The 27628-nt window shown below is 52.7% G+C and overlaps 2 protein-coding genes across 12 annotated transcripts in view; one reads left to right on the forward strand and one right to left on the reverse strand.

Moving 5' to 3' along the window:
- PKIG (cAMP-dependent protein kinase inhibitor gamma) overlaps positions 1–12083 on the forward strand; it is a 97547-nt gene extending 85464 nt beyond the window's left edge. For all 7 annotated transcript variants that reach the window (XM_027622029.2, XM_027622026.2, XM_027622025.2 and 4 more), the window contains 2 exons: positions 7434–7607; positions 11334–12083. In XM_027622029.2, the coding sequence (XP_027477830.1) occupies positions 7460–7607; positions 11334–11413 (228 nt within the window). In that variant the 5' untranslated portion in view covers positions 7434–7459 and the 3' untranslated portion in view covers positions 11414–12083. The remainder of the gene's footprint in view (positions 1–7433; positions 7608–11333) is intronic.
- The window catches only part of ADA (adenosine deaminase), a 28475-nt gene continuing 12742 nt past the window's right edge, over positions 11896–27628 (reverse strand). For 2 of the 5 annotated variants that reach the window (XM_027622014.1, XM_027622012.1), the window contains 10 exons: positions 23971–24093; positions 18988–19131; positions 18146–18261; positions 16754–16881; positions 15942–16013; positions 15760–15861; positions 15518–15582; positions 14074–14203; positions 13338–13440; positions 11896–12862 (listed from right to left, as the gene is read on the reverse strand). In XM_027622014.1, coding sequence (XP_027477815.1) covers positions 12846–12862; positions 13338–13440; positions 14074–14203; positions 15518–15582; positions 15760–15861; positions 15942–16013; positions 16754–16881; positions 18146–18261; positions 18988–19131; positions 23971–24093 — 1000 coding nt within the window. In that variant the 3' untranslated portion in view covers positions 11896–12845. The remainder of the gene's footprint in view (positions 12863–13337; positions 13441–14073; positions 14204–15517; positions 15583–15759; positions 15862–15941; positions 16014–16753; positions 16882–18145; positions 18262–18987; positions 19132–23970; positions 24094–27628) is intronic. The other 3 variants (XM_027622015.1, XM_027622013.1, XM_027622016.1) reach the window with 3 other exon arrangements.

Here is a 27628-nt window from a genome sequence, read left to right on the forward strand (position 1 = left end):
TCAGTCTACAGTAGTGAGACAACAGTATACCAAAAAGTCAATGAAAAAAGAAAAGTTTTAGCTATAAAGGATTTGGGGTTTGTTTCTTGGGTTTTGATGTAATCAGTGCTGTGGCGTCAGGGTGATCTGGAATTATTTCCAGGATATATTTTTAAATGAAAAAAGCAAGATCAAAAACAACTTTCTGTTTGAAATAAAAGAAAAAGGAAGGAATGGGGGAGGGAATACACACACACACACACACACACACACACACACATTGCATACAGTCTGGAAGGACAGAGGAAGTGCTTGCACACACACACACATTGCATACAGTCTGGAAGGACAGAGGAAGTGCTTGCACACACACACACACACATTGCATACAGTCTGGAAGGACAGAGGAAGTGCTTGCACACACACACACACACACACACACACACACACACATTGCATACAGTCTGTCTGGAAGGACAGAGGAAGTGCTTGCCCTGGGGAGGGTGTCTGAGTCCAAGGTGGCCTCTGAGTGCTTATGCCTATTCCTTTTGTACCTTCCGAGGTTTGGGGTTTCTTTTAATTATTAAGCTTTATGTTACATGTTACACTTTTCAAAGTATTTTCACATGTGTATTACTTGCATTTTAAAATCTCTTTCCATGGTACTGATTTTTCAATCTGAAATCTGAACTTAATGTTAATTTGAATTTAAAACTATATTCAAGAAATTTAAGTGAGAGTTGAAACCAGTAAGCCTTTGTCTTCACACGGTAAGACATGATTTTGGAGGACAGTGTATTGGGTCTTATTATTTTCTTGATGTGGAATTTAACGTGTATATCATTAAATATTATACATGTTTGAGGCAGAAATAATTGTTTAACAATATAATACAAGGTTTTGCTTGTCTCATTTCGATCTCTACCTCTGGACCTTTAAAGTCACCTATACCCGTTTTTCTAGTGACCTTCTTGCCTCTACATTGTTACCAGCCTCTTTCTGAAGTGACTGCCTCTATGGACATTACTAAAATCCGGGCAGGGCCGCCTGGGTGGCTCAGTCGGTTGAGCGGCTGCCTTTGGCTCAGGTCGTGATCCCAAGGTCCTGGGATGGAGTCCCTTGTCGGGCTCCCTGCTCAGCGAGAGCCTGCTTCTCCCTCTCCCTTTGCCTGCCACTCTGCCTACTTGTGCTCTGTCTCTCTGTCAAATAAATAAATAAAATCTTAAAAAAAAAAAAAGTCCAGGCAAATGAGAGAGGAATGAACCTATAGTTGCAATGCATGCAAAAGCACTGGACTAGTAGCAGCCCCTCTTTCTAGCTCTGTTTCCTTTTGTAGGCTCATTCCTTCATTCTCTCTCTCTCTCTTTTCTGAAGTATAGCTGACATACGATGTTACATTAGTTTCATCTGTAAGAGGTAGTGATTTGACAAGTTTATACCTTACACTGTGTTCACTGCAGTGCTGTTATGGTATCATTGACTATGTTCCCTACGCTGTGCCTTTTATACCCATGACTTACTCATTCTGTAGCTGGAAGCATGTACCTCCCACTCCCCTCACCCATTGTACCCATCTCCCTTCCCCCCTCCCCTCTGGCAACCACCAGTTTGTCCTCAGTATTTATAGGTCTGTTTCTGCTTTTGGTTTGTTTATTCACTTATTTTTCAGATTCTACATATGAGTGATATCATATGGTATTTGTCTTTTCCTCTCTGACTTATTTCACTTAGTGTGATACACTCTAGGTCCATGCATATTGTCTTAAATACCAAGATCTCCTTTTTTATGATGAAGTAATTCCATTGTGTACATATACATTTTTATCCATTCATCTATGCATGGACACTTGGGTTGCTCCCATATCTTGGCTGTTGTAAATAATGCTGCAATAAACGAGGTGCCTGGGTGGCTCAGTCGGTTAAGTGTCTGCCTTCAGCTCAGGTCATGATCCTGGGTCCTGGGATCGAGCCCTGCATCGGGTTTCCTGCTCAGCGGGAAGCCTGCTTCTCTCTCCCTCTGCACTTTCCCCCTGCTCATGCTCGCTCTCTCACTCTCTCTCTAATGAATAAATAAAATCTAAAAAGGAGTAATGCTACAATAAACATAGGAGTACATATATTTTTTCAAATTAGTGTTTTCATTTTCTTTGGGTAAATACCAAGTAGTGGAATTGCTGGGTCATATGGTAATTCTATTTCTAAATTTTTGAGGAACCCCCATAACCGTTTTCCACAGTGGCTATACCAATTTATATTCCCACCAACAGTGCATAAGGTTCCTTTTTCTCTACATCCTCACCAATACTTGTTACTTCTTGTCTTTTTTATTCTAGCCATTCTGACAGGTGTAAGGTGATATTTCATTGTGGTTTTGATTTGTATTTCAGCATCTTTTTGTCTGTATGGCCATCTGTATGTCTTTTGGAAAAACGTCTTTTCAGGTCCTCCGTCCATTTTAATCGGATTATTTGTGCATTTTTTTTTATGTTGGGCTGTATAAAGTCTTTATATATTTTGGATGTTAATCCCTTATCAGATGCATCATTTGCAAACATCTTCTCCCATTCAGTAGGTTTACCTTTTCATTTGGTTGATGGTTTCCTTCTCTGCGCAAAAGCTTTTTATTTTGATGTAGTCCCAGTAGTTTTTGTTTTTTGTTTCACTTGCCTTAAGAGACACACCTAGAAAAATGTCACTTATGGCCAACGTCAAAGAGATTACTGCCTGCTTTCTTCTAGGAGTTCCATGGTTTTAGGTCACACATTTAGGTCTTTAATCCATTTTGAGTTTATTTTGGTATATTGTGTAAGAAAGTAGCCCAGTTTTCCCAGCACAGTTTATTAAGAGACTGTCTTTTCCCCATTGTATATTCTTGCCTCCTTTCTCATAGATTAATTGATCATATAAGCATGGGTTTATTTCTGGGTTCTCTATTCTGTTCCGTTGATCTGTGTGTCTGTTTTTGTGCCAGTGGCATACTGTTTTGATACAACAACTTTGTCGTCTATCTTGAAATGTGATACCTCCCACTTTGTTCTTTCTCAAGATTGCTTTGGCTATTTGGGGTCTTTTGTTGGTTCCATATAAATTTTAGTATTATTTCTTACAGTTCTGCGAAAAATGCTGTTGGTATTTTGATAGGTATTACATTGAATCTATAGATTCCTTTGGTAGTGTGGACATTTTAATAATATTAATTCTTCCAATCCATGATCATGGAATATCTTTCCATTTGTTTGTGTCATCTTCAGTTTCTTTCATCAGTATTTTATAATTTTCAGAGTACAGGTCTTTCACTTCCTTGGTTATTCCTAAGGATTTTATTCTTTTTGGTGCATGTCCTTTTTGAGTTTTATATACATGCACACATATTCAAAAATGAAATAATTTAAAAATAAAGTGAATGTTTTCACTATGAAGAATACAAAAAAAATTCAAATCGTAATTTAAATATGTGATATCATTGAGATTTTTTTCATTTAACAATTGTGAACATTTTCCTGTGTCTTTTAAAAATATTCACAAACATGGGGCATCCAGGTGGCTCAGTCAGTTAAGCGTCTGACTCTTGATTTTGGCTCAGGTCATGATCTCTCAGGATCGAGCCCCGAGAGTCAGGCTCCACACTCAGCAGCGGGGAGCCCGCTTAAGATTATCCCTCTCCCTCAGCCCCTCCCCCTGCCTGTGTTCTCTCTCTCAAAAATTCACAAACATTTTAAGGCCTGAAGTATATCGCATTCGGCTATAAATTGGTGAGATATGTATATATATTTCTCTGCCGTCCATATACGAGCTCATTTTGGTGTCTTAGTTTTTGACTAATATAAATAATACCATAATGAATATCTTTGTACATTTATCTTCACATACAACTTGGACTGTTCTCTTAGAATCAGTTATTATGAGGGGTGCCTTGGGTGGCTCAGTCGGTTAAGCGTCTGCCTTTGGCTCAGGTCACTGATGATCCCAGGGTTCTAGGATTGAGCCCCAAATCGGGCTCCCTGCAGTTTACACTATCATTAGCAGTCTGATAATGACCACTTTCTGACGCAGCTTCCAACTCTAAAGATCCATTTCCCCATTGCTGTTGACTTTAAAGAACAGAGAGCAAGAATTCAAATGTCGAGGAAAAGTGAAATTGTGTGCTTGTGCTGAGGCTCAGGGGGCTCCCCCGGCTATACCCTAAAATCGCTTTGAAATCCCTCTTCCCCAAGAGGATGAGGCAGCTGGAGCACGTTGGCTGCATTGGTGTTTTCTAGGTTTGGGCTTTGCACTTGGCACACTTCCCTCTCTGAGCCAGGAGGGTCAGCTCCCTGCACAGGGCAGCTTGTAAGGCAAGGGCAGGAGCCAAGGCCCCAGGGCGTCTATTCCAGCGGGAAGCTGGCCTTTTAGGTGAAGCTTGTAACTCCAACCCACAGTGTCAGATCCTAGAGATAGCAGACAAGAACGCCACAGCAGTCTACAGCAGACAGAGTCCTTTCCCAGCAGTCCTAACGAGTCACTTTATCATCCCCACAGATAGGGAAAGAGAGATGAAGGGAGGAGAGGTAGACAGAAATTTGAGGAATATTCATTGATCACATAGTCTCTGCCAGGCCCTGGGAGCAGTCAGAGCATGTTGGCTCAGGTGCCCGGATTAGGCCTTTTGGTCTGGCATGGTGAAATCCCTGTTCTCATGGAACCGACATTCTAGTTGGAAGAGAGCTGAGACAGGGCTGGGGGAGATGGTGTGGCCTGCCCAGGGTCTGTTCCCTGCCCTCAGCAGCAGATGTGACGTGGAGGAAGAGCCTGGGCCTAGGAGCCAGATGGGTCCGCCCAAGACCTTTCTGAGTCATGGTTGTAAACTCACCTCACTGACCTGAGAGGGCTATTGTGGCAATGTAGTAAGTGAGGACCAGAAAGCCTAGAATGACTTGGTAACTGTCATCTTTATTATTACTGTTAGAATTGTCAGAAATGTTATTCCTGTTACTGCAGCAGGTCAGTCCCCTATTCTGAAGCTTTGAGCCATTTCCCAAGAGGGAGAGTGCAGAAGTAAAACTTCTGTGACCTGCAGAAGGAACCCCTTCTGGGACTTGAGTTGTTTTTTGTAGTGGTGTTTTTTGCTGAGAAGACAAAGCACTAGGGCAACTTGTTTCAAGGCAGCCAAGAAAAGTAGTCGGAGCACACCCTCTGTTGGAGCCCGGGAGGATTGCCTTAGGCGGGATCTGGCCCTGCCTTTATTTTACAGATGGGGTAACAGGCCCAGGGAGGGGCAGAGCGTTTTCTTGGAGTGCCCCTGATGTATTCTTGTCTCTTCTGAGCTAGGTGTTGTGGGGAGATGTGGGGCCAGCCCTCCACACTGGCAGCCTGTTCTCTCTCTCTCTCTCTCTCTCTCTCTCTCTCTCTCTCTCTCTCTCACACACACACACACACACACACACACACACACACACACACACACACACACACACACACACACACACACACACACACACACACACACACACACACACACGTCGTGCATGCCCCCTCAGCACTTACTGGGTGCCCCGTCCCCCCGCCACCTTCTGCCAATGTCAGTCACCTTATGAAAGCATCACACAGTAACTTGGGCTGGTAAGAACTTCCACCATTACAAAAATAGTCTTAGAAGTAAAAGTTTAACTTGACAAGGTTTTTTTTCCTTGTATCTGCTTTTTCCCACAGAAACCCGCTCTATCTTAGGTGTTGTTTTGCAATTAACAGTTTATCTCAGAAACCTTGCTATATCAGTACAGGTCCATCTGGTGTGATTTGACTGCCTTCAGAAAATCAGAGGTACTCAGAAACGTTCATGTCCCCCTAGCAGATGAACATTTTTTATATAATCGCAATACTGATCGTTGGCAAGGGTGCAGATAAATGGACAATCTTATGTGCTGAAAGTGGGAATATAAATAATAGTACAGAATTTAAAAGGGCTTTTCCCCTCATCTTTTGTCATCATAAATACCTATAGTATTCATGAAGGCAACTTGGAAACGTGTCTAAACAATGTGGCTTAAAAATCGTCTCGTCCTTCCCTTTAGCCCAGCAATTCTAGAGATGTACTCTAGTAACTAGAGTGAGGCACAGAGATTTACATAAAGACCTCATACTCTAATAACTAGAGTGAGGCACAGAGATTTACATGGTAGAAAATTGGAAATAACTCCATGTCCATTTCTAGGGAACTGATCAAATCTTGGTACATCCAAGTATGTGTGTACAAAACTCATCTAGAGGGAACCTTAATGACATGTTCTAGAGTGTTCTACAGAGTAGGCTATAAAATGCAATGTATAGTGTGATTCCCCCAATGTTTTCAAATATATGTGGCTCTTCTTTATATGTGTGGTTCTCTTTTCTCCCTAGGCTTATTATCTACCAGCAGAGCTCTTAAGCATCTCTATAGCAGTAACTTCTAATTTCCATAGCATCCCCCATCTCTGAGTTCCAGCCCCCTACCTCCACGTACCTACTCGGTCTCTCCCCTTATAGGGCTCACAGGCGTCTCCAAGTTGGTGTGGTCCAAAAGAACTCTGAATCTTCACCCCCCGCCATCATGCCCCCAGATATTCCTCCTCTGTTCATCTCAGTAAGCCACACTTCCGCTTAGTCGTGTCAGAAAGCTCAGAAAGCTCACTTCCCCCCGGATACCAGGTCCTGTTGATTGAACCTCCAAGTAACCTCTAGAATCTACACCACCGCCTCCTTCCTCCACTGAAGATCTTCTCACACCTGACCAGCAGGAGCCCCACAACTTGCCCACTTCTGGGCCCTGCTCAACCCAGATGCAGAGTCCTCTTTGAAAATGCAGATCTGATCTTTCAAGACCTGCAGCCAAGTTGCAGATGTGATCTGGCCCCTGCCCAGCGTACTCCAGCCTGTGGCTCTTTTGGTTCTTGCATCTCTTCATACTCTTCCCTCCCCCGAGCCTTCACACACACTGTTCCCCTCAACCCATCTAGATAACACCTCTTCTTCCTTGGAGTTCATCTAAAATGTTGCTTCCTGATCCCCAGCCTTGGTCAGACCCTGGTAAGTCACTCCAGCACCCTGCCTTCTCCCTGGGAGCCCTGAGCACCCTTGTAGTTCCTTGGGTGATGTAGGCAGTTTGCTGCGGCCCCCAGCAGACTGTTGGCTTCTTGGGGGCAGAGACTGTGGCGGACTTGTTCACGGCTGCATCTACAGCACCTAGCCAGGGCTAGATATTTATCAGTAACTTTAGAGGAAAGACAAAAGGGGTTCTTTAAACTGCTGATAGTGGTTTCCTGGGTGTGAAATTATGGGTGATTTATTTTGTTCTTCGTACTTTTCTTTACTGTTTTGTCTTCAGTGACCGAGGCAAAAACTGACATTTTATCAGGAGACATCTGTGCTGGGGCCCCGAGCGGGGTCTTCCTTGCGGGATGCACCTGGCCTCACCTGTCCTCCTGCCTCTGTCCCCACAGGCCTGAGGAGCGATGTACCAGGCGTGATGGAGGTTGAGTCCTCCTACTCGGACTTCATTTCCTGTGAGAGGACGGGCCGTCGGAACGCGGTCCCGGACATCCAGGGGGGCTCTGAGGCTGTGAGCGTGAGGACGCTGGCTGGAGACATGGGCGAGCTGACACTCGAGGGCACAGGTTAGAACGCATGGGTCCTCATTCCTGCACACGAGTCCCTCTTCTGGGCTCCGGGGCCGCGCTCCAAGTCCTAGACTGCCCACTTTAAACCAGGCCCTAGTCTCGTGGTCAATGGCCCAGCAGCCAACCGGTTTCTAGGCTGGAGGGCGCTAGTGTGTCAGGCCCTGAGGACTCTCTGGCTGGGCATCCCAGCCTCCTCCCTTTCCTCATCGCCCCCTCCATCCGGTCAGTCCTGTCAGTTCTCTTCCCAGACACATCTACTTCCCTGTCCCCCCCACCTGCCAGCCAGCGGCCAGCAGGACCCACTCAGACTGTCCCGTCCCAGCACGTCTCGGCCTCAAGCCCCCTGTCGCACTCACAGTGGAGTTGTCACAGCGCCCTCCTGGGTGACCAGGCCCTGCCTCTCAGATCTCAGCAGGGGCCCCTCTGCCCTCACCTGCTGTCCTCCAGCCACACCCATCACAGATCTGTTTCTGTCAAGGCACAGGCCTGCCCTGTCCAGAGCCTCCTGTCACGGTTTCCTCTGCTAGAACCTTCCCACCCAGTCCTATGGCTGAATTCCTCCCAGGTGCTCAGAGGGGCCTGCCCGGACACTGAATGATAAGGTTTCAGGTTTTGAATGTGAGCTCTAGGAGAGCGAGTGCTTGGAACCCACAGGCTGCAGGAGTGAATGGATGGGGGAAATAGCCGCCGCCCACTCCCATAGTGCCTGGGGCGTCCGTCCTTCCCTTCCTGTCCAAGTAGACTCTCCTCTGCTCAGTTCACTGGTCAGCCCTGGGGCCTTGCTCTGCGCAGCCCGCCCTCACCGTCCTGCACTGGGCAGAGCTCTCTCCTCCCTGTCCCCATAGCTCCGTGGAGGCAGTGTTTGTGTCACATCCCCTCCCATGGCAGACTGCAACTATAGGGCTCCCTGGGTCTCCCACAGAGCTGTCCTGGAGGGCCACCATCTTATTTTCCCTCAGGTAGTCTCCAGTCTAGAGCCCTTGGTGCTCGTTAGCCAGAAGTGACCACGGAGTAGAGAGCAGACTGTGCAGACATGGACTCAACCCACTCCTGTTATAGATGGACCAACAGGCCCAAGAAGCTGGGTGGCCTGCTCAGGGTCACCAGCAAGTGAACATAGAACAGCACACCCCACACCCCGTCCCTGCTCTAGTGGTCAGCCCTCCCTGTCCTGTGTCCCACACTGCTCACAGCTAACCGCAGCCTGCTGCCTCTGACCCAGCCAAAGGAAAGCACATCTGTTTCTCAACCCCCAATGGACCTTAACACGCTGGTTCTTCCTACCTCCCCTCCCAGCCACCTCCACAACCCCACTTAGCCCAGCACCCCTCTAGGCTGTGGGCTTCCTCCACCTGGGTCTTCATCTTATGCACGTGGTACATGGCATTTGGCAGGTGGGAAAGGTTGCCTAGTCCAGGGCTGTTCACTGACCAGCATGCCTCACTCCCACACGGGGCATGCAGCCAGAGGGCTTGCTCAGAGCTGCTGCATCCTTATCCTTGGCTCTGGGAAACTTTTCTGTCCCCCTCTACCTCAGCAGTAGTAGCCACTCATCGGTGGACCCAGGCCCTTTGAATACCTGTTTTCTCCAATTTGGAATCCCTGAAGTGTCTGGGTCCTCTGGGTCTAGGACATTTGCCTGCCGGGGTGACAGACATTTAAAAAGGGGACCTGAGGAAGGAACAGTGTTCACTGCAAGGAAGTAAAGCACTCATGGTAGAGTTGTAGGCTGGCCTGGCCAGGGAACCTTCCAGTGGGCGCTGCAATAAGCAGTTTCCACAGGCAGGCCTGGGGGCTGTGCTCAGTCTCCCAGACTCACTGAGGGAGTGGGCCTACAGAGATTCTGACCAGCAGGCCCAGCTGAGAATCTGCTTAAAAAGCCCGGGAGATGGAGACCTAGCAGGATGGATGGGGAGGCAGGGCCTTGGCCTGTCCTGAAGGCCTGGCCGCCCGGCCCTCCAGTGCTTGTTAATGCTCCCTTAGCATATCCTACCTTTCCTGATACCTCCATATGTGGGGAGCACAGGTGTTCCTTTACTTTGCCTAATAATAAGAGTACACTGCCCAGCAGTATGTTCCCAGGAAGCATTTCAAGTTGTGCCCTGAAACTGGCCCCAGGGGGGTCCCAAGGGTAGTGGTTGGTGAACAAAGTGCTTAAGAACCTTCTCCCCTGGAGAGCCTGAGTGGCGCAGTTGGTCAAGTATTCGACTCTTGATTTCAGCTCAGGTCATGATGTCAGGGTCGTGAGATCGAATCTCACATTGGGCTCCACACTGGGTGTGGAGTCTGCTTAAGATTCTCTGTCCCTGGGGCACCTGGGTGGCTCAGTCATTAAGTGTCTGCCTTCAGCTCAGGTCATGATCCCAGGGTCCTGGGATCGAGCCCCGCATTGGGCTCCCTGCTCGACAGGAAGCCTGCTTCTCCCTCTCCCACTCCCCTTGCTTGTGTTCCTGCTCTCACTCTCTCTCAAATAAAATCTATAAAAAAAAAGATTCTCTGTCCCTCTTACCCCTCCTTTCCCGCTCGCTCTCGTACAAACAAACAAACAAACAAACAAAAAACAAAGCAAAACAACTTTCTCCCCCAGCCAAGAGAGAGCTGGGACGGGCAGAGAGGAATCGTTACCATTGGCAAAGACCTTCCCACATGCCAGATGACCACCTGTGGGCCCTACACTCCCATCACATACAGGTGGAGGTGTGCAAAGGCTCAGAGAGATGAAATAAATTGCCTGAGGTCCCACAGTAAGGATTTGGCAGAGCAGAAATTACTAGGGAATCTGATGAGAATGTTCCTGCTTGCTCAGGGTCAAATAGAGCATCACAAGCTGGGAAATTTGCTCAAAGTGCAGACTAGTTTGTCAGGCTTCTGGAGGTCCAGAAGGACCCTCTGGGCCCAAGCTTCTGCTACAGGTACCACCCCAGGATAGAGGGTAGTGGTGGGGGGGAGCGCCAGATGTCCAAGTTCTGGCCACACCACTTGCTGCTACCACCACCCACCCCTCAGATTGCTACGTGGGCGGAATGAGGCCGTGTCGAGAACAGCTGGCCTTCATAAACCCTGGAGCGTGCTGCTTTGTGGCAGAACTTAAATTCGGTGGAAGAGACATTGGCTCTGTCCCCCGCCTATCTCTGCGCCTACTGTTTTCATTCGGGTCATGAGCCTAGTCACTCCAGGCTGTGTGGATTGCATGGCCAAGTGCCTGCCAGCCCACAGGCTCTGGAGCTCCGGACAGGGCGGGGTCATCCTCCTTAGTGAAGGGCTCTAAGGATGCAAAGACCGAGCCCCTATCCAGGTGAGGCTAGTCTGTTAAGGACACAGCAGAGTAAAACAGCTGTGGGCTCTGCCCCCCCCCCCCCCCGCCCCACCCTGGGGCTCCTGAGCGCCTGTTCCGTGCTGGGACTGCTCTCCTTCTGGAGAACCTGCACAGACTTCCTGACCCTCAGCGGCCCTTCACCCCCTCACCAGAGCCTTGTAGCCGTCCTCTTCTGCGATCCTCTGGGACCCTTCACTGACCTTAATTATACTGGCAGCACTGCATGCGTTTTCTTTGTAAACATTAACATGTTAGAGGCTGGGCTAAAGGTCCCCTTGTCCACTGCCACCCCTAGTCCAGCTCGTGTCCTACGCCCCAGGGCTCATCCACTGTTACCATTTTGGGCCCTTCCAGATAGCCTTCTGTGCTTTACGTTTGTGGATGTGCTCCTTTTCTCTCCTCTCCAGAAGGACAGACAGAGGTGGGCACCCCAGACAAGGAAGCTAGCAGCCAGCCTGAGAGCAGCGATGGGACCACCTCGTCTTGAGTCTGACCTTGCCCATGGAGGATGGAAAAGAGACCTGCTGTCCTCGCCTGGACAGGGAGCCCTGGCACTGGCCTTGCAGCCTCTTCTCTGAGCCCCTGTCCCAGACAAGCCAGGCCCGAGTGAAAAGGCACCCCTCAGAGGCCACCATGGCCCGTACCCTGGAAAAGCCCTCCACCTGCACCCTCAGGCTCCACTTGCCCACCACCTCTTCACTGTGCCCAGGTACACTTCCAAGACCCTGTAGCTGTGGGGCATTATTCATTCAGCGGGCACCTGAGTGAGCAGCCCCTGCAAGAATGCACCTCCACAGGTGGCCTGGGCAGCAACCACAGCCCAGCTCTGCCCCCCCCCCCCCTTCTCCAAGCCCAACCTTCTGGGTCAAGATCTTCATATCCCTTTTTTAAAAAACACTTTTAAACTTTTTAAAAACTTTAAACTTTTTTTCCAGGAGAGAGGGAGGGAGCTGTGTTTTTGTTTTTTTGGGGTCTTTTTTGGAAGGCATTATAAGTTAAACTGACCATCTATGCAGCTCTGCGTCCCCTCATGGAGCTCTACAGATCCATTTCTAGGGAAGGGGTTTTGTGCTCAAAACTGTCTGATCAACTCTGCCCTTTCTACCAAGATAAGTGACACCTAGGACCCAGGAAATAAATGCAGATGATTTGTGTGACTGGTTTACGATTATTTCTCCTTTAAACAGCAAAAGTAGGGGTGGGCCTGGTTTCCCCAAGTCCACAGTTAGCTGGGACCCATCACTGCCCTGGGCTTCTGAGCAAGGAAGTACCTGAGAAGAGGCTGGTCTTCACAGAGGCTGGCACCCTCTTTGGCCCGGTGCCTGATGAGTCTTCCATCTGTCCCTCTTGCTCACCCTAGTCCACAGCTCACCCAGATGGGCAGGCCCAGCCCTTAAAACCTACAGTGGGAGGGGGCTAAGAGGGAGCATTTAAGCAGATTCATTCAAGAGAAGCCTTGTTTCTTCTGGAGGGAAGGCAGACTGTGGTCCCGTCTTTGCCCCCAGGGTTAGAAGCTCTAGCTTCCTCCTCACAGCCCCCACCCAGGATCTCAGGACCCTGCTGCTGAGCAGGCTGCCCAAGTCTGGGAGCCCAGAGGCTCCTTCCGTTCCCACTCCGCCCAAGACCATGGCGCTGCATAGTACCAGCCATTGGCTTCTTTATTGAGCACCAGATTTTCAGCATGAGTCACCACAGGAGGAAGGTTTCAGATCCAACCAGACTCTGGCCCGTAGTCAGAGGAGAGATGCGGTGTGCCGAGGTATTCGTGTGTGGAGAAACAGGCACACGGGCTTCAAGAGCAGCAGTAGCTGACTATGCCGATCTTCCTCGAAGGAGTAAAGGTAAGTGTCATTCAATCCCACAGCGCTGGGGAGGCTCCATCCACAGGGTGAGGGCTTGGAGAGGTGGCCATGACGTCTTCAGGGATGCTGCCCTGCTTCCCAGGTCAGAGACACAGAAAGATTAGCACCTGCTAGTACCTAGGATGTAAAAAATCTCAGAACATCAGAGCCAGAGAGGAACCCTCTTTCTGCAGAGGGGGAGACCGAATGCTTTGCCAAAGTCACACCAGAAGGAAGGAGTGGAACAGAGCTAGGAGCTAGGACCTGGGCCCTGGGCCCAGCTCCCCTGCCCTTGGCTTTAGGCAGCCATGGAGATGGCCCATGTTGCCAAGACCTTTGGGACTAGGCTTCAGAAAGTCTCTCCCGAGACCAGCCTGAGGATGGCATTATACAGAAGGTAAGCCAACCTAGTGAGAGGCGCCATAAGCTATAGCCATGTAGCCAGGGAGGCCTCATACATCCTTAGTGCTGCCCAAGAGAGGAAGGGAGGGCTTCTTGTAGGCAATCCCACAGAAAGCCAGGCCACAGTCTGGGCAGGTGAAGAGCCCAGATGCTCAGCCAGGAACACACCTGCAGCGGCCAAAGATGGCATCCCATAGGCGTTATAGAGCAGATCAAGAAGCTGCTTCTTCTCATCTTCCGGGAGGAAACTGGACTTCGCCGCATTGATGTTCTAGAAGGGCCAGAATGGCAGATAACATGAAACCAGAGAGCATGGAAGGAAGCCCTTGGCAATCTAGTGATGAGCCATCCTCTTCAATGAACATGGGCAATGATTAACCTCACAGTGGGGAAGGATGTGTCCCATGTCACACGGCAGCAAGTGCCAGAGGAGAGACCATGAGGTTCAGTGTTTTTAAAGTGCCACTATGTGACACGGTGATGGCAGAAGGAAGACGGAGAAACTGGAGACCAGGTGGGGTATGTGGGGCTGGAGAGAGATTCCTGCAGGGACAGATTTGGGGTATCACAACCCCTAAAATTAAGGGCTCGGCCTGGCATCTATGAATGGCCTGAAAAGTGTGTGAAGAATTTTATAGCTGAGCACACGTTTCTGGGAAGGGAGTTGACAGCTTTTAACGGATTCTTTGCAGGCACTCGACCCAAGCAAAGGCTGAAAAACCTGGTCGTAGATCAGTGTGCCAGCTCGAGATCTTGTCCATAGAAGGCACCTGACTCTAGGTCTGGCTTGGCCTGGTGAGGCAAATGCCTCATCACCAGAGGTCCTGGGCCCTGGCCAAGACCTGCAGGCCTCACACACTCCCAAGGCCGAGAGTCAAGGCCACCAGGACTCACGCCCACTCACCAGTCTCTTGAACTCCTCTTCGGTAAAGTCCATGTGCTGTTTGGTCATCTGGTAATCCGTTTCCAGGGTGGACTTGAAGATGAGTGGGTCATCTGTGTTGAGTGAGTAGTTAGCCTGGTCGTGTTTGAACCTGCATACATGGGTGAGGTGGGGAGGGAAGAGCCTCCTGTACTCTTACGTGAACAGTCCCCTTCGACCTGGAAGAGCTGCTCACCGTACAGGGGAAGGAAATTCGCTGCTCACCGTACAGGGGAAGGAAATTCAGAGAACTCGGGTGACCTGCACGATGCCACGGAACTAGCGTCTAAAGACCTGCACCCATCCGAGTGGGCCAGAGCTGAGCAAAGGCGAAGAGGACCAGGTAGAGTGGGGGTCAGGGGAGGCCAAACAAGCAGCACCCCCTCCAGCCACCACCCTCTCTAGCTTTCGCCTTCCTAGCCAACATTCTGGGAGAGTCGTCTGTACCCCTTTCACCTCGACCCCACTAGGATCGACTCTTCAACCACTGGCCCATGGAAAGGGCTCCTGGCCCTGTCCCAGGTCACTGTCTTCTTACACCCAGGAGGACCTTCCCTGGCTCTTTACTCAACTTGTGTACAATTTTACACTGTTGACTGTTCTTAAAACCCTTTCCCTTGATTTCTCGGACCAGCCTCTGCTGTCTGTCCTCTAGTGTCACTGTCCTGGGTTCTCTCCTAGGCCCCATCGCTCCATCTCCTGAGGTTGGCCCTTCTCCAGCCACCAAATCTATGTAGCTGATTCATGCATCTTTCTCCAGCCCACAGGCTGTGTACCCATGTGCCTCCAAGAACCTCCACTCGGACACTCTGCAGGTACCACACACTCCACTGGCCCGAAGCAGCCCTCAGGACCCCCTCGTAATGAGAACATCAGAGCCCAAGCTCCTGCCGTTGAGCTTGGCCTGACCGCGGTTGCCCCAAGTTCTTGCCGTCTTATCCTGTGTCAGGAAAAGGTGGCTTTGCCCTCCTGAGGCCTGATGCCACTCCCAGGGCTCAGTCACAGGACCGCCGGAAGAAGGGCCAAGGCCTCTAGTTAGATGGTGGGTTGGGAGCAGGTGGAGCACCCACAGGTGCCGGGAGAAGGGACCACGTGAGCTGGAGAGAGTCATCTTCCGGACGTCCAGAGTCTAGCGTGTGGGAGCCCCCCTCCCCCCCAGGGCAGCAGGGCACTCTGCGGTGTCTGCTAGAGTGAGACGGCCCTCAGTTCTGCTACTTAGGACCCGGGCTACCTCAGTCCTGTCACAGCACCCCGAGCTTTGGCCTCCTCGTGTGTAAGATGAAGACAGCAACACTGCTTCCCAAGGACTCGAGGAGATGTCCTAGCAAGAAGGCCCCACCTGGGCTAGTGCCCGGTCCCTCCACTTCCCTCCCAGCCTTGGCCTTCCTGGTACAAAGCTGAATGGGCCCCAGGGACTGGGCCTCACCGAACCACCGCGTGCTCCGTGTCCCACTTCCAGGCGCCTGTGAGGTAGCTGGACCAGGGGCAAACCTGGAACAGCAGGTGGGTGGTTGGCACGCATGCACCCCCCCTCCCCAGGCCACGCTGCCCCCCCCCCCCGTACCCCCCCGGGCCGGAGCCACAGTGGCCTCCCAGCTGCCCCGCTGGCCCGGCTCCTGGGGCCCTCCTGGCTCTCCACCTCTGTCCTCCCACCCCCTGGCCACTCGCCTCGAAGTGCATGTTCTCCTGCCGCAGCCTGGCATAGAGGGTCTCGTCCTCCAGCGTGTGGTAGCCATGTCCCAGCCTCTCTGTCCTGAGCGTGTCCACAGCCTGCGGAGAAGTGGAGTGGAGCCCAGTACAGGTGGGGAGGAAGCAGGGAGAAGGGCCCCACACCAGCCCAGCCTCCTCACCTCTCTCACCACCTCGGCGGAGCCCACCTCCCCTGCGTGGACAGTGCGGTGAATGCCACTCCTCACAGCCTCCTGGAAGGGCGAGAGTCAGTCACGGGCGGCCTGGGGGAGGGCCCCAGCAGGCCCAGGCTTCACCGCACTTTGGGTCCAAGTTTTGGCAGACTTGAACCATGCCCTTCTTCAGTCAGCTGGCCTGCTTCAAGATGGGGAAGTCGGGGGTTTTGTTTGTGTAATCCTAATTTAAGTGGTAGGCTACCATTTGTTAGACAGTTGTTAGGTGTCAGTCACCGTATGAAAGTGCTTGTATACGTTACCTAAGATCCACAAATATTCTAATACCTGTTTTACAATCGGAGAAACAGGCCCAGGAAAGTAACAGGACAATGGTCAAACAGCTGGGAAGAGGGGAGCCAAGCTCTGAATCAGGGCAGTGAGACTCCAGAGCCCCAGCCCTAAAGCCCGAGCTCCAGCCACGGGGAATGAGTGCGTGGTGAGGCTCTGAACGTTTGCTGGGACTCCGTCATCCCCACGGAGGAAACTGAAGCCCCGAGAAGGGACAGTCTCACCCAAGGTCACACAGCAAGTTACAGGCAGAAACAGGCTCACACACACGAGTCCCCACACCGAGTGGGATCTTCTGTTTATCCCAAATTCCCAATTTCTAGCACCCCCAAGATCCAACTAAGGCGCACTTGAGAACGGAGGCGGCCCCCCCCCTCCCCCGTCCCTGTGACCGTTCCCTCCGGGGTGGAAACGAGCGCCTGCGGCCCACCCGGCACCAGCCCCTCCCCGCGTCCTTCGCAGGGACCTACCTCGAAGGCCTTCACGTGTCCTGGGAAGAGGCTGCTCCCTTTGATGTTCTCATCTCCGGCCAGGTCCATGGCCACCACAGTCTGGTGCTGGTACTTCTTACACATCTCCACCACCTCCAGGGACCAGTCTGTGGGCAACATGCCCACCCGGCCTCTGTTGACGGCACCGAGGAGAGAGGTCCCCCCTGCTCACTGTCTCCCGACCTGAGGCCAGCGCAAGGCAGAGGGCCCAGGTCTTGTCTTCCCCTCCTCGCTGCCGCGGCCTAAGCACAGGGCCTTCAGCAAACTGCTCCACCCAGGGCCTCAGTTTCCTCTCCCCTCAGAGAGGATGCCTCCCGCCACCGCACAGGCCCGTGGCAAGGCCCTGTGTGGAAAGCACCGAGGGCAGGGCCTGGCTGGGTCAACAACAAATGGCTGTGTTCTCATTTGACCCCCACTACAGGCCTCAAGGGGGGCATAACCCACTTAGCAGATGAGGAGATGGAGGCCCCTGAGGTTTCACACTGAAGCCCAGAATAGCACTCACGCTAGAGGTACTGAACGTATTGCTAACTTACTCTGTCCTCTTAAACTAACCAAGTCATCCTGAACGGTTTAAAAATGAACAGTCGCAGGCTTTGGAACCAGAGGGCCGCGTGTGAACACGCGGGCTCTACGCCTTCCTGAGGAGCATGAGGCCGCACCTCTCCCAGCCTCAGCTCCCCCATCCAGCAAAGGAGGCTCAGGAATGGCAGTCCTGCCTCACAGGCTGCCACGAGGATCAGAGGAGACCCACGCAAGCCACTCTGCACAGGCAGGCCCCCTAGGTGGGCGTGAATCCTTTGGCTCGCACTGCCCCCTAGAGCAGAGACAGCAAAGTACCATCACCGCCCGTGACAATGTGTATCTGCGGTCTGAAGAGGTGAAGGGACTTGTCCAAAGTCACACAGTGGGGCTCTGCACGCCTCGGAAGCTCGAGCTCTGGACATCTGATCAGTCACGAGGGAGACCGTTGGAAGCCCCAGAGATCAGACCTATTCCCAAGGCCTTGGCCAAGACAGGAAGAGGCCTGGCCCACAGGGTCTCAAGGGAGGACTGTGGGTTCATCAGAACCTGGCTTAGATGGTTTTTTTTCTATTCAGGTTCCTTTGGTTTTATGCTTCCTGCATGCAGGACACATGGCTGTCAGGCCTGGTCTCCCTGGGGAGAAGGGTCTCTTTACTGCCAGGAGTTCTGAGCCTGCCCAGGGTAGGCACCAATGATTTCAGGAAGCCCCAAGGTCCTGCTGATGGGTTCCACCAATACCATGGGGTTTGGGGGCATGGGGAGACTAGATGTGGCTCCAGGGCCAGGCTGGGAGGCAGGGGCCGGTGTCAGAGGGGCAGCCTGGGGCAGGGCTGAGGGCATACTCACTGGGCTGGTGGCGCATGCAGCACAGGATGGACCGCACCTTCACCCCAAAGTCTTGCTCTCCCTTCTGCAGGCCCTGGCTCACCAGAGCTACCACCTCATCCGGGGTGAGGTCGCCTCTGTGTGGGGAGAGGAGTAGAGATGGGCCAGAGATAAAGGAAGGTCTAAAGGACAGACCCGGGACTGGAACATGCCAGGGGGAGGGGTGGGAAGGGAAGAGAAAGAATCTTCAAGAAGCAGCTCCAGCCCCTACTACCCCACCGCCTCTGGGGAAAGACATGGCCCCAAGCCCTGGCACACACCCCCTTCCAGCTTGCTTGGGCACTTCCAGACTGGAAGGTGTGTTGGGGTGGGGAGTTCAGACACAGCCCTCCCCCACGGATGGAGGGCGCTGCTAAGCCCGCCTGGTCTGATTCCCCTGCATCCACAGCTATCAGAGTCCTAACTGGAAGGGGGCAAGGGAGTTGGCGGATACCACTTAGAGATCTCTGGGGTCCAGGCAGAGGGGCAGGAATGGGCCACACTCACTTCAGTTACAGGGTTAGAACGGGACACCTAGAAGTCCCTAGACAAGGGGGTTCATGTTCCTAGACTGTGGGCCTGTGTCCAGGATGGGGGGTGGAGGGGAGGTGTAAGACATAGCCAGATACTTTTACCAAAGGTAAAAAAAATAAATAAATAAAAAAATAAGCCCAGGTGACGGCTGGGAACCATGTCTCTTGTGACAGAGTTAAACCCATCTTTCTGAGGCCATGGACAGGAGCAGGGAGCAAGATTAGGTCAGGGGCTCCCAACAGTCTACCCCTTGGGTCCCAGGTTCAGCCACCCCACCAGGCATCACTCACTCGGCCTGATTCCAGGGGATCGGTTCCACTTTGGAGTTGGCTAGCAGGTGCGGGCTGTAGCGCACCTCCACATACACCACATCCTCTTTGGCCTTCATCTCGACGAATTCATAGGCAATCCTTTCAATGGCCTCCCGGCAGCCCCTGGGAAGGGAAGAGAGGGGTTGGGGACAACCTTCCCCAAGTCTCTCTGGAGCTCCAGGAGCAACAAGGCTGTTCCCAACCCGTGGCAGATCAAACCTACTTCTGGCCCCCAGCCCCAAGTTCTGGGTATCTGCTGGAGAAGATCCTAGAAGCATGGCAGGTCCTGTCAGCTCTACCTCCAAACTACACGCCAATTCTTGCCCCCTCCACCCAGGTTCTAAGTACCTCCTAAACAGACCTCCGTGTCTACACACTCGCCCCTACAGGTCTGTTTTCCACACAGCGGCTAGAGCAATCTTTTTTTTTTTTTTTTTTTAAGATTTTTATTTCACAGAGAGCAGGAGAGCACAGCAGGGGGAGCAGCAGAGGGAGAGGGAGAAGCAGGCTCCCCGCCGAGCAGGGAGCCCGACATGGGGCTCGATCCCAGATCACAACCCGAGCCGAAGGCAGTCGCTTAACTGACTGAGCCACCTGGGTGCCCCTAGAGCAATCTTTTTAAAATGTGAATCAAACCACAGTGGTCCTCCACCCTGAATCCTCGTGGCTTCCTACTGCGTAGAATGAAATCTCAATTCCATGGCCCAGCCCACAAGGCCTGTAGACTCTGGCCCCTGTCACTCTCCCCAGACCTTCCTTCTCACTCATTCCATGAGGCCACCAGAACCTTCTTTCTGTCCAAGGAACAGTCAAGTGTGTTCCCAGGTCAGGGCCTTTGTATTCACAGCTCCCCCAGCCCACATGCCTCTTCCCTTGGATCGTCCTATGCTCCTTCTCTCCATTTAAATCCAGTTCCAGCCTTGCCTCCTCAGAGAGCACTTCCCTGACCACCTTGCCTTAAAAGGCTTTCTCTGCCATTCTCTACCTGTTCCCCTGGGCTTTGCCACCGTGGCCCATACCCCCACTTGGCCTTATTATCGCATGGCTTATCAATTTTCATCTCTCCTACTAGAATGCAGTCTCCATGAGACAAGGGTCCTGACATCAGTCTTGTCATGGCTAGGAGGACCCTCAGCCCAGGACGGAGCCTGGGATGTGGCAGCCACTCAAATGTTGGGGAGAGAAATACAAGAATGCAGGCAACAAACAAAGATAAGCGGGACTGCATCAGACACAAAAGCACATACGGCAAGGGGAGTCTCCAACAGAGTGAAAAGGCAACCTTACAGAGTGGGAGAAAATATCTGCAAATCCTATCCGATAAGGGGCTAAGATCAAAGCGTATGAGGAAATTCTACCGCTCAGTAGCAAAAACACCAAATAATTGGATCAAAAAATGGGCAAAGGACCCAAATAAACATTTCTCAAAAGACATACAAATGGCCAAAGTTTTATGGAACGGTGCATTTCCCCGGTGATTAGTATCCCTAACCACCAGGGAAATGCAAATCGGAACCACGAGGACAGACCACCTCACACCTGTTAAGGTGGCTACAATCACCAAGTGTTGGCGAGCACGCCGAGAACAGGGCCCCCTGTGCACGGCTGGCAGGAATGCAAACTGGTGCAACCACCGCAAAGAACAGTGTGAAGGCGCCTCAAGAAATGTTTTAAAAAGTTACCATGTGACCCAGCAATCCTACTTCCGGATCTTTATCCAAAGTCAATGAAGTCAGTATCTCATATCTGCACCACGATGTTCACTGCAGCATTATTTACAAGCGCCAAGACATGGTTACAACCTAAAGGTCCACTGACGGACGAATGGATAAAGAAAATGTCACACACACATCATTCAGGCTTAAGGTAATTCTGCCATTTGCAACGTGGATGAACCTGGAGGCCGTTAACGCTAAGTGAAATAAGCCAGATGCAGAAAAACAAATACTGTTGGGCGCCTGGGTGGCTCAGTTGGTTAAGAGACTACCTTCGGCTCAGGTCATGATCCTGGAGTCCCAGGATCGAGTCCCGCATGGGGCTCCCTGCTCAGTGGGGAGTCTGCTTCTCCCTCTGACCCTCCCCCCTCTCATGTGCTCTCTCTCTCTCTCTCAAATAAATAAAATCTTTAAAAAAAAAAAAAGAAAAAGAAAAACAAATACTGCACAATCTCACTTGCATGTGGAATCTAAAATAGTCAAATTCATAAAAGCAGAAAGTAGAACAATAGTTGTCAGAGGCAGGTTGAGCGGGGAAGGGGGAAATGGGAGATGTCGGTCAAAAGGTACAGAGTTTCAGCTCTGTAAGAGTTCAGTTCTGGAGAACGAATGCTCGGCATGGCGACCATAGTTAACAATACTGTAGCATATACTTGAGACTTGCTAGGAGGGTAGATCTTAAGTGTTCCCACCACACACACACACACACACACACAGCAAAAGGTAACTATCTGCAGTGATGGATATGTTAACTTGACTGTGGTGATCATTTCACAATATATATGTAGTTCAAAACACCTTAAGCACATATAATTTCTACTTATCAATTATACCCCAATAAAACTAAAAGTTAGAGGAAAGGACACAGACAGACAAATCCAGAGGGTACCCTGGGATGGGGGAGAAACCCGGGACTCCTGAATCCTGGTTCCCACACTTAACTGTTGCAGGACTCTGGTTAAGTCACCCTGACACCTACATCCAATGTTACTGTGAGGACAAAGATGTTAAACTTCATAAAGCTCACCTAGGCCAGTGCTGAGTAGGACAGACAGATCCTTGAAGTATTTTAGTTGTTGAGTGTTGGCTCTAGAAGCAAGGCACACATTAACCTGCCAGGGCCACACTAAGTGGTGGTCAAGTGACAGTGAGCTGGGCCTAGCTGGAAGTTTCCACCATGAAGACTGAACACAGAAGGGTCACCAGAATGCAGGATGTGCGAGCGAAGGGCCTTGGGGAAACTGGCCACGCCCAGAAGGGTCACGGGACAGACCATGCTTTTGAGGATAAGGATGGGCAGCTGTGGCCTTCCCTGGCTGGCAAGGGCAGGGCCTGGATCTGGGACCTCGGACCTGCTGCAGGGGAGCTGGCCTCCCAGGAAGAGGGTGCCCGATGTCCCCCACAGCGGTGGCACGCATTCATTGCACACTGTGACCAGCACTGGGATTATAGCAAACAAGGTAGACAAAATCTTTGTCCTCATGGAGCCTACAGCTTAGCAGGAGAGACAGGTAAGTAAGTGAAACATACAATCTACAGTAGGTTAGGTGGTGAAAGGGCCTATGGACACATATAAAACAGCGGAAGGGAATACGATTCTCCGTGGTACAGTCAGGGAAGGCTTCACTGAAAAAGTAACACTTGAGCAGACCTGAGAAGGAGGCAAGGAAGCTAGTTAGCTATGGGGCATCAACGGGGAACAGCATTCCAGGCAGGGGGAAGAGCATTCCAGGCAGAGGGAACAGCATTCCAGGCAGGGGGAAGAGCATTCCAGGCAGGGGGAACAGCATGCACAGAGGACCTGAGGTTGGGAATGTGTTTGTTGCCCCAGGTGCCACAGGAAGCCCGTGTGTTGGGAGAGAAGTGAGCAGAAGGGTAAGGGCAGAGGACAAGGGCTCTCCCCTGACACCTGTGGATGGTGGCAAGGGCGTAATATGGACATTAGTCTTATGGGCCATAGCCCCAAAGGCCAAGCAACTCAGAAGGAGATGATGCCGAACAGCCTGGTCATCTTGGACCTTCAGGGAGCTGGGCATCTTCTGTCTTGTGGCCAGGGGGACAGGAGCTGCCTTGGGGGGGACAGGGGAGAGGTGCCTTGGCCTGTACAGGAGCTCCACTCGTGTGTTTATTCTGGTGTGGGGGTGTCGGGGGAGATAGGAGCCTCCAGGGAGGCGTGCGCGCGCGTCAGTGCCTCTGCTTACCAGGGCCAGGGATGGGGATGGGGATGGGGACGGTCGGTGTTTTCCAGGCTGAGTCCAAAAGCTTCCGGCAAGCAGCCTTGGCACACATCTTCCTTCCCCAGAACTCCCCCTACCTGTCCTGCCACTTGTCCAGCCAAGGGCCTCCATGTGCCTCCCAGACCTTCTTCACTGGTCCTCCAACAACCCAAACCCGGCACATGCCCCAAACCTTTCCTCCGGTCTAGCCCTCTAGACAACATCTACACCTTCTCTATCCCCAAGCCTGCGCCTTGCTTCCTCCTCCAGGCAGCTTTCCCTAACTGCCCCCCACCCATTTGCCCCTTCCCCTTCCTGAGCTCTGGCAGCAGACTGCAGAGGCCTGCCTCTCACCTGCCCTGGGGAACCCTGCCTCGTGCCAGGAAGCTCAAGGTGGCCTCAGGGTGGGATCTGGGCTTCACCCCTGCCAGCTCTGTGGTCCCGGGCAAGCTCCTACGCTCCCCTGAGCCTTCGTTTCGTCCTCTGCAAACGGGGAGTGCGTCTGCCTAGCAGGACCGCCGGCAACTACAAAAAGTATTGTTCTGAGAGCTGCCCACGCACTCTCCCGGATCTAAGATACTCTGCTGTGGAGGAGGGAGGGACAGAAGGGGATATAAAGCTGCTGTGCCTGGCGATCCAGAGACGTAGCAACTGTCTTCACTGTAAGAGGGAGCTCGCTGAGGACAGCGCTGTGACCATTCCAAACTCCAGCCCCAGGAGGCGGGTAGGATCACAAGCCCCATTGTCTGGATGAGGGAACAGAGGCCCAGAGAGGGTAAATTTTCCCAAGGTCACAGTTATTTCATGAATCGGGCACTAGGATGTGGGCTCTTGACCTCACACTCTTACTCTCCTGTAGAAGTTGAAGAAATTTCTAGACATTATACCATACCCACTTTCCAGATGGGAAAGTCAAGGCCCAAAAGGTGTGGAGAGTGTCACACAAGCACCCACAAGATGAGCCGCAGAAGGGCAGGTGGCGCGCACAGGTACAGTGCCGCCCGGGGCCTGGGCGGGGGGGGCTGACTCACGCGATGGCGGGCATGTAGTAGTCAAACTTGGCCAGGAAGCCTGAGAGGCTGAGCGGCTTGTCCATGCCGATGATGTCCTGCAGCTCCCCTGGGGTCTCAGCCGGGAGGGCAATCCCCCTCTTCCTGGGAACCAAACAGGGAGGCCGGTGGGCTACTTCTGCGCCAGCCCCCAACGAGCTCCCCCCAGGGACCGGGGCGGGAAACCCAGGGACCTCTTCCTCCAACTCCTCCCACTGAACAGATGGGAAAACGGAGGCCTGGGGCATATAGAACCCGGGCTGGAATCCTTCCGGCACCACCACCCCCTACCCCCCGTCCCCGAGGCCGTGACCAGCCAGGGAACCTCAAGGGAGATAAGTGGGGCTCGAGTCTGTACATACATGGACATGTGCACACACACGCGCACACACACCCCAGCGTCCGGGAACAGGGAAGCCGCCTGGGCAAGCCCACAGTTTCCTCCCTCCTCGGCCCCGGAGCGGGTAGAGCCAGCTGGTCGTGTGCCAGCTCAGGGGTTATCAGCACCCTAACGGCAGCACCACAATGGCCCGGCCGGAGGCAGGCGCCGGACTTCTGGCCTCCGCCCTTCAGCCTCCACGTGGCCAGCGCAGCAGAGAGGACTGTGGCCCCGCGCGCTGGGAGAGGGTCCGGCGGGGGGCTCGCCGGCCACCCGCCTCAGGGCCATCTCCCCTGTCCCCCCACAGCACCACCCCCCCTCCGTACGGGGCTGACCCAGAACCAGCCAGAGCCTCCTCCTCCCCACCACAACCCCCAGGTCGCCCCGGCCTCAGTTTCCCCACTCTGAAGAGAAAAGGGGCAAAGAACACCAGACATCCAAGAAATGCTTCCACCATGAAGGGACGAAACAGGAGACAAAGGGGACTCTGAGGAAACAACGCAGAGAACAGAAGCAAACTGAAAAGCCCTACGGTGGGGCGCCTCCAGCACAGGAGAAGAGCTTCCGGGCGGGAAACAGAACATCCCTTTCAGAAAGGGGACCCGGAGAGTAAGAAAGGGCTCCTGCAAACCTAAACGAATACGGGGCCAGTCATCAGGACGTGATAAAGTGAATGGAAAATACAGCAGAGAAACAACTCCAGCAAGTAGAAGATAAAAAAGAGGAGCCAATGATTTCAGAAATGAGGTGATTCAATCAGGTTCAAGCATCGGGTTATCCGCAAAGAACAGAGGATGGAAGGGGGTTTGCCAGACACACGGAAGCTTGACCGAACAGTGTCTAAGTCTTCAAGGACCTCAGTCCCTAAAATACTACGATGTTTCCCAACATAAACCCCTGTCCCCGGAGCCCCCAACACAGGCCCTCCTTCCCTGCTGGTGGCCCCAGTCCCTAGCAGTGCCCCCCCCCCAGCCTGCAGCCAGCGCCCCCGTCCCTGCAGGACACGGTGGGGGAGAGGACACCCCTGCTGCGGTCCTTGCTCGGAGGGCAGTGCTCCGTGCCCCTGGAGCCTTCCCCTCAGGAGGCCACATCCCCCGTGACCATGGCCCTGCAGAGCCCGTACCAGTGAAGTGCTGGGTTTTGGAGAACTTTCTGGGAGCCGGTGGTGGAAGCAGAGGAATGCTCTGGTGCTCACATGGTCAGACGCAGTGGCCACACGTGCTTGGGCCTGCTGGACCCGCTATGTGCGAGGCTCCGGACGGTCTTCCTCCAGCTCCCTCGACCACCACTTCCTCCTGACCATTATTGCAGACCCTCCCTTTTACACCCCTGCCCACATGAACTCCTCCCCTCTCGTGGTTTTCAGCCCAAGATCCAGAGGTCTCTCCCTCTCACACCACTGCTTGAGGGCTTACGATGTCCCGGGCACTGGACAGATGGCAGTGACCAAGACAGAACCAGGCATCTGACCCCCCACCTCCTGCCACCTCTCCCCTCCTTGCCTCATGCTTCCAAATATAGCTCCACGCCACCACCACCCCCCAGGCTGCCCAACCTGTGGCAGCAGCCTCCCCGGGGCTGCATCTGCCTTGCCCACCAGCCAGTCAAGTCTCACTTATTTTACTTCCTAAAGGTCTGTCCCATTAGTTCTACCCTCTCCAGCCTCTCTCCTCGTCAGCCACCAAGACATCCTTGGCCACACAGAGTGCTCTGGGAAGGCCGGTCAGAGGGGACACTTAGAATTAAAAGAGAGAAGGAAGGAACAGAAAGGGCTCCAGGCGGAAGCCAGGACAGAAGGTGAGGGCAGGGCAGCTGGAGTTCAGAGTGGGGTCAGTGGTAGGTGATGAGCTAGAGGGTAGGCAGAGCCCAGTGGAAGCTTCGTAGGAGTTGGGGCCTTATCCCCAAAGCTCCAGGAAACCACCGAAGGATTTCAAGCAGGGGAGCGGCGTGAAGAGATTTAAGAGCTCCTGGCTATCAAATCTGAGAGCTATCGCAGGGGTCCCAGCAGGAAACAAACAGCATGAGACACTCTTCGGGATCTCACATAGGACTGGGCCTCCAGAAGCTGCTCAGACCAAGCTGAAGCAAGGAGGAGTTATTCCTAGGGCCCTGGGTCCTCCTGCCACCCAGCAGGCTCTCCCTGGGACCGAGCTTGGTCGTCAGATGCTCCCTACACACCCCTGTCAGCCAGGCCTTGGCCAGCCCTCTTCCTGCCATGGTCGGAGACGTGTCTGCAAGGAGCCGGGCCACAGAGAGCCCAGCGAGGAGGAAGAGCTCAGGCTCTGGAGTTCGAAGTCCATCCCCCTGCGGTACATGCCAGAACACTCAGGGGAGGAGACGTCCCATCTGAGGACCTCCACATCCTTGTCAGTAACACAGATAGCACTTTGGTGGCTGCGTACAGAGAAAAATAAGGTGGTTCATGTGTCCAGGGTCAGACAGCAAACTCCAAAGCCTGATGGACTGGTTCTGAATCCCAGCTGTGTTCCTTAAAGGCTGCGTGACCTTGGGAGAGTTTTTCAACTTGTGTTTACCAGGTCCTGCAGGTATGAGAAACCCCCAGTGTGGACTAAGGAGGAGAGGTCAGAGAGGAAACACAGGCTTTGCAGGTCCTTAAGGGCCACGAATGGACTTTGGCTTTGACACTGAGCAAGCTGGGAGTGTGGGAGGATTTGAGCTGGGGAGGGACTGGTTTTGTTTTGTTTTTTTTTTTTAGACTAGGGTTTAAGATCCGTGTTCTAGGGAAGCCTGGGTGGCTCAGTCGGTTAAGCCACTGCCTTCAGCCTGGGTCGTGATCCCAAAGTCCTGGGATCGAGCCCCACATCGGGCTCCTTGCTCAGGGGGGAGCCTGCTTCTCCATCTCCTCCCCACTCATGCTCTCTCTCGCTATCTCTAATAAATAAAATCTTAAAAAAAAAAAAAAAAAGAGCAGTGTTCGGACTACAGTACTATGGGGACAGGAGACGGGGGAGGCCAGAGTGGCTACCCGGAGGCCAGTCAGGAAGCCGTTGCCATAGTCCAGATGAGGGATGCTGGTGGCTCAGGCCAGGCTGGTGAAGGGAGGAGAGCAGGGTCAGGTTCAGAACGTGCTGTGGCAGAAGAGTGGACAGGCTCATGAAGGAGATGGAGAGAGAGGCAGAAGCCCCGGAGAGGACAGAATCATAGGAACTTAGGGAAGAAGTGGGTAAGAACACAGTCAGCAGAGGCCCAAATCACAGAGGCATTAGAGGGGCCACTGGATTTGGCCAGAGGGAGAGAGGG

The sequence above is a fragment of the Zalophus californianus genome, chromosome 8, assembly GCF_009762305.2.
Source record: "Zalophus californianus isolate mZalCal1 chromosome 8, mZalCal1.pri.v2, whole genome shotgun sequence".
In the NCBI taxonomy this organism is placed as follows: Eukaryota; Metazoa; Chordata; class Mammalia; order Carnivora; family Otariidae; genus Zalophus; species Zalophus californianus.